This window comes from Gadus chalcogrammus, chromosome 16 (genome assembly GCF_026213295.1).
Source record: "Gadus chalcogrammus isolate NIFS_2021 chromosome 16, NIFS_Gcha_1.0, whole genome shotgun sequence".
In the NCBI taxonomy this organism is placed as follows: domain Eukaryota; kingdom Metazoa; phylum Chordata; class Actinopteri; order Gadiformes; family Gadidae; genus Gadus; species Gadus chalcogrammus.
In genome coordinates, this window is record NC_079427.1 from 15,609,648 (window position 1) to 15,620,202 (window position 10,555).

General features: G+C 42.7%; 1 protein-coding gene across 1 annotated transcript; it reads left to right on the forward strand.

The window, feature by feature from the left end:
* Nucleotides 1-350: 350 nt before the first annotated feature.
* ccdc92ba (coiled-coil domain containing 92Ba) lies at nucleotides 351-10,452 on the forward strand. The gene is made up of 4 exons (XM_056611113.1): nucleotides 351-865; nucleotides 1,376-1,535; nucleotides 3,750-3,797; nucleotides 6,516-10,452. The coding sequence occupies exons 2-4, from the start codon at nucleotides 1,403-1,405 to the stop codon at nucleotides 7,253-7,255; spliced, it is 921 nt and encodes a 306-aa protein (XP_056467088.1). The 5' UTR covers nucleotides 351-865; nucleotides 1,376-1,402; the 3' UTR covers nucleotides 7,256-10,452.
* The last annotated feature ends 103 nt before the right edge of the window (nucleotides 10,453-10,555 follow it).

A 10,555-nucleotide genomic window follows, 5' to 3' on the forward strand; every position in this document is an offset into this window, starting at 1 on the left:
ACACTAACATATATTATATATATAAATCTACAAAAATAAAGAACAATAATTCATATTTTGAGCCTCTTCCTTTCAAATATGTGAACGTATTGCTGAGCAGGTCGTAGCATAGGTGCAGTGTAACCTCTGCCATCACCATCCATGCTACTGATATTAAACAACTTCAACTTACAGCTACAATAAGCCTACATGACAGGTTTCAGTTCAAGTTTATTCAGTTTAAAATCAGCTAAGTTAGATTTACATCGAATTAAAATGCGGGTTTAGTCCGTCTGAAGGATGGCTAGGCTGTATAGCCCAGCCCCCAGCTTAACAGTGTGTTTTCCTCAGTGCTGACAAATGGAGCCAACTGGATGCTGAATATTAGGAGTGAACCGTCCAATCGGCAGCACTGCTGACTCCGTCGTACGATTATCCCCAGCCTTCCGGTCACGGTGCGGTGTTGTCACTGTTCTCGGTACCGGAGCAGACAGTGTGTCTTATGTTGAGGCTACACAGGGAGATGTGTGCGGTAAAACGGATTGCGCATCGTTTTTTAGTGGATGTTCGTGGTGACCTCTCCATTTGCATGTGTTTATTCTTGATCGACACGGATGTCTCCATGAGAACGACCTGCCAATAGACCGCACTGCGGTGCGTGTTGGTTATTTGTGATCTCAACATATTTGCGAATTTCGGTTTCTTTTGTTGGATCAAACGTCGCCACATGCAGCTTCAAAGCCTTTTTTTTTTACGCCACATGCTGCAGCGAAAGCCTGCATGATTTCGACCATCAATGTTCAACAAGATGCTCCGGTCGGAGGACTTGTTCATCACTCAGATCAATCCAATTTCTTAAAATTGTAAAGGGCTTTGACATCAAGAGGTAAGCCTGCCAGTTATAACTGTAAACGTGTCATTTCTGACATTGTCAGTAGATGGAAGGTCTCCATCGTTAACTGTTTTGGATTTAATTCCTGGTTTATACTGCATGACCTAGATATAGCCGACCTAACTTTATTTTCTCTACATCAAAATTGATTGTGAATACGTTATATGCTAAACTTGGATACTTGTATTTCAGCTATAGCACAGGCACTGAATAATATCAAACATAATCACAACAAGATATTTCCATTTTGTAGAATGATGAGTATTCGATGATTGTTTGCTGTCTGCCTGTCTCCCTGTCTGTCTGTCTGCCTGCCTGCATTTCTGCCTACCTGCCTATACCTGACTGTCTGTCCTTCAGTCTATCCGACTCACTCCCTTTTACCTAGTGACAGAAGAAAACGTGTTAAAAGTGAAAAACAAACGAACGAGGCGAGAGTTACCTTAGCAGAACGCTCCTATCCCCTAATCCTAGCCATGTCTGTTGTTTCACCACTCTACCTAGTGTGTGTGGTGCTGGGAGGACTGGACCATGGACTCTGAGTGCAGCCTGCCTGGTCAGCTGGCCAGCGTGGAGCGCAGCACAGTTTTCCTTCAGCAGGAACATGTCTCCCTGCTCCAGGGTCTCCACCTGGAGGTCCTGGCCCTGCAGAAACGATGCACAGGTGAGCCTCTACTAGTGTGTGTGTGTGTGTGTGTGTGTGTGTGTGTGTGTGTGTGTGTGTGTGTGTGTGTGTGTGTGTGTGTGTGTGTGTGTGTGTGTGTGTGTTGTTTGGAGAGTACTTATAATCAGGAGGTACTACATGTACAGCCATTTTGGTCTAATATGCATATAGTGTACAATACTGTGACTCACCTAAGGCTATGATGTCATGCCTTGATTCCTGGATGCCTAGGTCTGGTTCTCTGTAAGTGGCCTTGTGAACTGGCTCTCCATTTAATCAAGCCGTGAGTCGGAGGGGTTCTGCTGATGCTGTGCATTACAGATACACCAGAGACCAGCTATGGATAGTCACATAAACATACCCATCCATCATGCAGAACTCGTCTATGTTTGAGCCATAGTGATCCATATCAATTAGATTAGAGCGTTAACTGCACTGTGTGTTTATGTGTTTGATTGTTTTTCTTAGTTCCAGCCTTAATGAAGAAGCTATAGGCCAGGGTGTTGAATGAGACTAAGAAAAAAGCTATTTAATGCAGATTAGAACAATCCCACCATAACATCAGAGCTTGTTTTTCAACATTAAGGAGATTGCTATTTAAATGCATGGGTGGTTTCTCACTGAGCAGGAATGAGTGAATGTTTTGTATGTCCTTGAGCCTTTCTAGGATTAACCAGATTCCTGGATTAAGTATCTTGCAGTCATGTATCAGGGTGCATGTGCAATGGCTTGTTTTAATTGAAGATGTATGAGAGGTTTCTGCATGCGCACTCAGAAGCTCAAATGTATGCATAAAGAAATATTCTCTCATGGTTCCTTAAAACGAATGTACCTTTTGCTGTACATTATATCTGATGAAATGGAGCATGGTGGAGGCATCACTGGTAGTCACTGACACTTCGGATCAGGCACATCTCTCCATCACTGCCTAGCTGTTGGCCTTTTGCCTTGGGGACTTCATGAGCTGTTAAGACTGACCGATCAGGATCCCATTTGAATCATGTATTTGAAAGGATTATGAAGGTAACCGGGCGAGGCATTGACAGCGTAGGGCTGATGTTGGTTTGACAGTGTGCAAATGAAATGTGAGATTGCTGTCGGTAGTCAGCTGGAAAAGCCTCAGTAGAGAGTGGAACTGGAGGAATGACATTTCTGCTACAAACTGACTCCCCTGAACTGCTGTTCAAGCGGAAATTTCCTGGAATGGATTCCTGGATTGCACTAACATTTAACGTGCCAATTTTTTTTCTCACTTCTTCTCACTCTTTTTCGTGTCTCTCTGCTGGTGTCATCTGTGTGGCTGGGGGTTCGCTGTGCTAGCAGAAGGAAGAGGTGTGGCAGAGTGTCAATCAGAGGATAAAAGTGTAGCTAGCGATTAGGGCTGCTCCTATTTTCATGTTCAGATGTCTTTTTCGCCTTTGTGAGTTTAACTTCATTATGAATCATTCATATGCACACTCCTATATTATTTATCGTTTTGAAAAATCTTGAATGAAGATGAAAGGAATTACGATAATTTTCATCTTTCCTTTCCAGAATAACATAATGCAGAAATCGACTGTAAGAGAATACTATCATTCATAACTTTTTAATATATCATAACTTATGTATTAACTAGTAGGCTATTGTAGCAGAGCTATGAGCAGATCTTGAACGAGCCTATATAGGTATCTTGTCTGCAGCCTCTCCAGATGAAGACTAGTCACAACAAAGAGAACAGAGACCCAGCAGGATATACTCATGCCTGTTTAAAGGCCCAGCAAATATTGAGGCATGAGTTAATTCCTTCTAAATTATTAGAACATAGTAACCGCCTTAGCATGTTTCATGAGCACATTCTGATTTGTCTGTTAAAAGTGTCATATGCAAACCCAACATCATGCATACTGTGTTTTACTGCATTTTTTCAATTACACATGATGCAATTGGTTGACTTGGTTCACTGTGAAAATATATAATGTGTTGTGTTATCGTGATTGATTACATATCTGTTCAGGACTGAAGTCTCAAGATACAGTACATCTGAGAGTATATCATTACATCCCCATACTGGCGCCCAAAAAATCTATTGAATACGTAATCCTTCAATAATGAGCCATAGCCAGACATGATATATATAGGTTGTTGCAATCCGATCATATAGGATCAAGTGTTTCATCCTCTGCGGCAGTCTTTACAGCATACTTCTCTTCTTTCCTGTCCTTCTTTTCTCAGAGCTGGCCTGTGAGCTGAGTATGAAGTCTCCAGGTAAAAACCAAATAGGTAAGTCAAGCACTGTAACGTTGCTGTTCTTCTCAACGCTCTTCCTCTTGCTTTACTCTCCGCCATCTTCCCTGCAGAGCATGAGGTCTGAGCAGCATTGTTTATGCAGCACTCTCCACATGACCTCTCTTTCGGCACTTATAGCCTCACAACATTCATCAGTCTTTTATACACAACCACTGCATCCATAGCTCTCCTCCTCCTCCTCTCCCTCACCTCCCCCCAGAATGACACTCTGTCTCATCCCTTTCTACTCCACCCTCTTTCTTTCACCTCATTTAGACAAGGGAAGTGTGCTCACATAACATTTAATAGATATTGTTCAAGGAAACCAGATGGGTACCATTTTGTTACACAGCAGATCCAGAGCAAGGTGGGAGATAAACCCAGCTGCAGCTCATAGGAGCCATTAGTGCTCGTGATCGTTTACACACACACCCACACACACACACACACACACACACACACACACACACACACACACACACACACACACACACACACACACACACACACACACACACACACACACACACACACACACACACACACACACTCAAACACACTCAAACTCATACAGACACAACCCACACACCAGCCTGGCACATTGATTTATTCTGTTCTGTTTTTCCTGCTCTCCTCCTCCTTGTGGGCCCAGAGGGGGTGTTGGATTACAGGCCCTCTGCTCCAACAGCAGCGTAGACAGAGACAGTCAGAGAGAGAACAACAGGAAGGTGGAGTAAAAGCACTGGATGAACAGTCGGATAGGAAGGAGAAAGGGGAGGGGGGGATGCAATGGGCTGCAGACATGGGAGGGAGAGAGAGAGAGAGAGAGAGAGAGAGAGAGAGAGAGAGAGAGAGAGAGAGAGAGAGAGAGAGAGAGAGAGAGAGAGAGAGAGAGAGAGAGAGAGAGAGAGAGAGAGAGAGAGAGAGAGAGAGATTCAGAGACAGAGCGGCAGACAAACTGACACAAATGCAGGAAGAGACATTCTAGCTACGTATTTGAGATAAGATGTGTCTAGTTTAAGCCATGAGCTCACACAGGCTGGGATGGCGCCGTAAGACCCGATGATGCAGATTTGCTCAGCGGCTGCAGGCGCCATCCTGAAAGACACACAGAGCAGGGATTAGAAGAGAGCGGAAACGGTGGAGCGAGAGGATGTTTTAAAGGAAAGGGACTTCAGAGGCGAAAGTGAGGATTTGAAAAAGAAAGAAAGAGAGATGGAGACGGAGTCCGGATAGGTCCTGGTTCCTGTTGATTTGGAAAGTGGGCGGGGCTTTGCTGTACGTCTTCTTTATTGCCACTATTGATCTATGAAGGAGGGTTTTAGGTTCTAAGTGGATATAGATTTCACTAGCCTAGTCCCCCTGCCGCCGTCCCCGGCCACCCCAGAGCTGAACTCGTCTGTGTCCATCCAGGCATCTCTTTCCAAGTCACGATGACCTATTTCGGGGTGGTTGATCCACCAAATGCTTCTCTGTGGATGTAATCTGCCTTTACCCTTGGCTCAGCTGTAGCTTGACAACTCTTTGCCTTCTCTGAGGAGTGTACTGCACTTTTTATGTTCTTTGGCAATAAATAAAAACCAGTGACAGCTAAATACGGATACTATGTAATGGCTCTGGAACAGATGGCTAATGTACGAGAGGAGGAGCCATCAGCACTTCTAATGTGATATCTAGTGTGTATTTTCTCAGGAAAAATCGGTTGGTGTGTTTTACTTCAGTTTCGCTGTTAAAGTGTTTTCTCTACAAACCTAGGTCTTTGGCCAGGGTGTGGTGATGTTTATGTTATCAAAATGTTTTTTATTTGCAATGCTGTTTCATGTCATAGTTTGCCCTCTTTTGAGTAATTTTTTATGATTCTCTGCCAGTCAGGGTTATTATCACACAGGGTTTGTGTGTGCCTCCCCATAACAATTTGTATCCAATGAATCATGGTCTTATTGATACTGGGGATAACTTTGTGTTTGTAGCTTTATTGTTTTCGGTTTTACCCTTCTTCGATGATCAGTGCCCTTTTCATGAACCATGTAAGTACCTGGTTCGCTTCAAGGCCTTTGGATCTTAATTGATTCATTAACGTATGAATCTGTTGGTTGGCCATAATATCCTACGGCATGATTTCCCTTTTTGCTATGAAGTACACACACAGATTTTACTTTCCATGCGCTTAATAAGCCTGCCCATACATGTGAATACATACAATATCATAAAAAAATAATGAAACCATTTCTGTTGCACTCACCTCAGTGCACACCAGTACTCTTGATCTGATGGTCTGTCACATCACAATCTGAGACGGTAGCACATTGGGAAACAGAGATGTAGCGATAGAGCCTTGCATGAAGAGAGAAAGGAGACTCCTCCAACTGGAAGTGCCTGGCCTCCTGCCTCTGTTTAAACACACTAAAGGCCATATATAATTTTCTTGTTTGCTCCTGAATTATGCGCAATAGGCTTTTATAGCAAAATTGCTGATTTACAAAATGGTTGGGCTTGGACTCGATGGAATATACAGCGTGGCTTCTATTCAAGATCTTATTTTAATATCATCTGGGCCATCTGGGCTACGCCCATATTAGGTATTTGGGCCTTAGATATTAGACATGGACGATAGATATGCTCTTTGAAGGACTGCTTTGATGCGTATGCGTCTGTGTGTGTTTATGTGTGTGTGTGTGTGTGTGTGTGTGTGTGTGTGTGTGTATTTGGCAGAATTGCAGGAAGAAGTGGAGCTCCTCGAAGCCCGATGTCGGGCGGCGGAGGTGGGCGTGGCCGAGAAGCAGTGCACCCTGGGAGATCTGCGGCAGGAGGTGGGTCTCAAGGGGGCGGTGGTGGGCGCCCTGCGAGCCAACCTTAAAGAGAAGGAGAGACACTTCCTGGAGGAGCTGAAGAGGCGCAGCCACCGCTCCACCATGCTGAACACGGAGCTGCAGAAGCAGACCGAGGCGGCGGCGTACCTCTCCTTCCAGCTGCACGCCGCACGCCAGAAGCTGCACCACCAGCGCATGCAGGTGCACGGCCAGCGGCAGCAGAGCCTGGCCCGGGGTCAGGGGGCCCACAGCGGCGGCGGCTTCGGAGGACACTCTCGCCCCAGCTCGCCGCAGTGTCCCACGCTGGTGTGCGCTACGTCCCCGGTGGTGAAGCCCAAGCGTAGGAGCGTAGCCAGGCCGTTCCCGGGGCAGGTCAGGTTGGAGCGGGCCAGAGAGTGCGTTCCCAGGGAGATGATCACAGGCCCGGCAGAACCCACGGCCATGCCGGATCCGGCCCTGTTCCTTCACCCCCGTCGGCATAGGGTTCGACCCAGGCGCTCCCCGGCTCAGAGACCGGGGAGGGCGGAGGTGGAGGAGGGCGGAGGAGAAGGGCTGGTTGAGCCCCACGATGAGGAGCTCAGAATGTCTGCGTCGCTAGCGCCCCCTGCTGCTCAGGCAAAGGCAGAACAGCAGCTGATGTAACCAACGCTGTGGAAATTTGAACGCAAACCATTTCTGACATTATCAGCTTTTTTTCAGGCTGTTAACGCTATTGTTATTATTCTGCATCTTGACCGAGTTCCTTCACAGACCTGTGTCATGGGTTATCGAAAATATTAAACCTCCATCGCTATTATGGGCCACTTTTCTAATAGAAGTTATTGATATTTGCTCATACTAAACTAGATTTGGTTGAAGTTAATGAATTAGTAAGGAAGTTGATAGGAGTATGTGTTAAACACCAGGTATAACTTTGTATGCCACTGGGCCTTATTTTTGGTCAGCACTTTTTTAGTAGTGTTATACATGATCTTAAAAGGCCATTTGGGTAAATGAAGCACCTTCTTCTGTGGCTCACATTCAGCTGTGTCGTTTCAAGAGGCAGCACATCGTAAATCAATCTTCCATACAAAACCAACTTTGGTGTAGCCACCGGCTTCTGGTCACAGCTGAGAAGATTAAGTGTCTGCACCTCCTTGGCTATCTTTGCTGTGAAACCTTTTTTAAAATTTAGATATCTGGTCTTTGAAATAATGTTCTCAATAATTTTATTTTTGCTTATTGTGGTGCAAGTTGGGTGACTGGATGGTTGGTAATACAAGAAGGGTTTCCTTGTAGGATATCATCTCTGACTGTGAATTGAGGTGGAACAAATACAAGACTAAGTTATGATTTACAGTCAATGATCCAAAATGTTAATCAGTCTTCCACTGGTGATACTATATACAGTGTAGGTATATACTGTGGTGTTTTTTTACTGTCTTTCCCCACATGTCCAATTATAAACCTGAGTGAAGGCTAGATACACCTGCGGTATTAACTCTACTAACTAACTAGAGGCAGTGCCCTAGAAGTAACATTCATATTGGAGTAGCGGCTGCGATACTGTAGTGGATCCATTGGGTCTCACTTCTTTGACCAGAGATGATGCACAACATCTACCAGGGACTGTATTTGTTGCAATCTTTTATCTCAGGAATAATGGATCATGACAAATGTACTTTTTAGGATCTTCATTTCAAAAGGGTGATTTGAGTTAGAACATGCTGTTATGGTCGTTCTTACACGTAGTAGTCCGGCTAGTAAAAAGTCAGACTAATGTAAACAGTCAGATACGATTCATGAAAAGTTTTACCAATTTGATTGAATGAAATATTGAATCAACAAATATGTTTCCATGATTAAGGTAGAAGAAATTTCTATTGTATTTATTATTTTTTGTTTATTTGAATCGGTGCACAAGATGAATTGACCTCGGGAAGCCAGCCTACCTATGGCACACAGACTATGTGACTCTGGTCTGGCTTTTTGAGGCTACAACATGATCAAATCGCTGTCCATGTTTTCATACCAATGTAGAATTATACCATTATATCATTTATGATTATTGAGAAGGAGTATACTGTGCTAGGTCGTCTTGCTTGAGACCTTTCCAATATCTTTGGTCAAAAAAGTGAACCATGGTGAACCAAGTTAGTGACACTTGTGCGAAGACAACTAAAATGTAGTAAAATCCTGATTATGATTGAGCCAAAATTGAAATACATATGCCAAGAGATATCATCTGTAACCTAAGACCTGAGCAAACTTATTAAGGCACATTTTAACTGTTGGAAGCTTATAAGATTGCTCTTTTAAGTATCTGAGACTTCATCCATGATATATTTTTGTCCTTCAGAAATGTCATCTTATATTGTGTATTTAGATATTACCAATAGGTTAATATTATTAAGCAGCCAGGTTTTATGGACATTTTAAGGTGAAAAGTGTTTGAATTATATTTATATTCTCAAATTAGTTAACTGTTATTTTTCTGTACTTTCCTCATTTGCCTGGAATTATTAACTTGACTAGAATACGCTGTTACCGTTTCTGCCCATTTATCAGAGACATATGAAAAGGTGAAGTCTAGTATGCTGCGTTAAGAGAAGCCAAAAGCTTATTGATATGCTGAAGGCACCGAACGGAAAATTTCTGGTCTTCTGCATCTAGTTCACAAGTGAATGTGTTGTTTTGAAGATTCACTTTGACTGAAAAGCCATTTTGCATGAATGTGCACTCTTTCTCCTCAAGATTTGGAGAACAATAACAAGAATACAAAGCTCTTTTCATTGTTTCCCATAGTTCATTCAGCTTTCCCTAAAAGAGGTGTTTAGAACCGACTGTTGAACTACAAAAAATGTAGTACACCACGAGCCAAATAAAGGCAATCAGTTGACCATGTGCATCCTCCCACCTTTTTATAAAACAGTAATAGCATTATATCTCATTCATATCAGCACCATTCATCTTGAACAACAATCAGAACATCATGATCGTTTAACAGGCTTGCATTATGTGCGTATTGACTCAGACTCTTGGCCTGTACGTTGAGCCAAAGAGGTTGACCAGAAATAAGAAGTGTGATCACGGCAGAATGATTTGATGCCTTAATAAAGATGTCTTATTTTTCCTGTTTGCAATAGAGAACGTACTTATGATTTCATATTTGAATGTCAGAGCATAGTAGGCTACTATATCGGACATCAGAAGAGCAGTGCAGGGAGGGGATTAGCTATTGATGTTCAGCAGGATTGTCTTCCATCTTAAGCTGCTTATCCCAAAAGTGATTTAAGCATTATCATTTGTTGTAGAATCAATTTATAACATTGTTTGTCAGTAGAAGCTTGTCTCTATAATCCTTTCCTGGATGAGACCACTACATATTGTTAATCAATTTCCTTTTCTTTTTGGAACTATAAAGTGTTTTATTTACTGTGTTATTTTGGTCCAAGCAATAGTGCTATGTCGCACCTTCTGGTTTTTGGTATATGTTTGCACACAATGTAATTCTAGATTGTTATATGTTTTGTAATTATTTTGGTTGAGTATTTTAATGACCTTGATTACCGCTTATACTGTGTTAACCTCCTATAGCGAACTATACTGTACACATAATTTGAATAAAACTGAATTGTAGAGACTGTTGTCAGATTTCTATTGAGAATAACAGTTGTTAGATGAGTTAAAATGATTTGGGGTAGAATGATCAAACCCAAATCAGGACAATAAATCATTGTCCTGTTTAGTGTCACTATAAAACAGTACATAAAAATAACAACTATTTAAATCTTAGTCAGGCTGAACAAGGTCTATGTTTCATGAATGTTCTCTATATTGACATTGGTAGTGTTTTGAGTCATCGGCCCTTTGTCCATTTTGGGTCTCAAATATGTGCTACTAATAACTGGGATATGCACATGAAGTCTATAAAACATCAATTTTGCCAAATATGTCCTTACA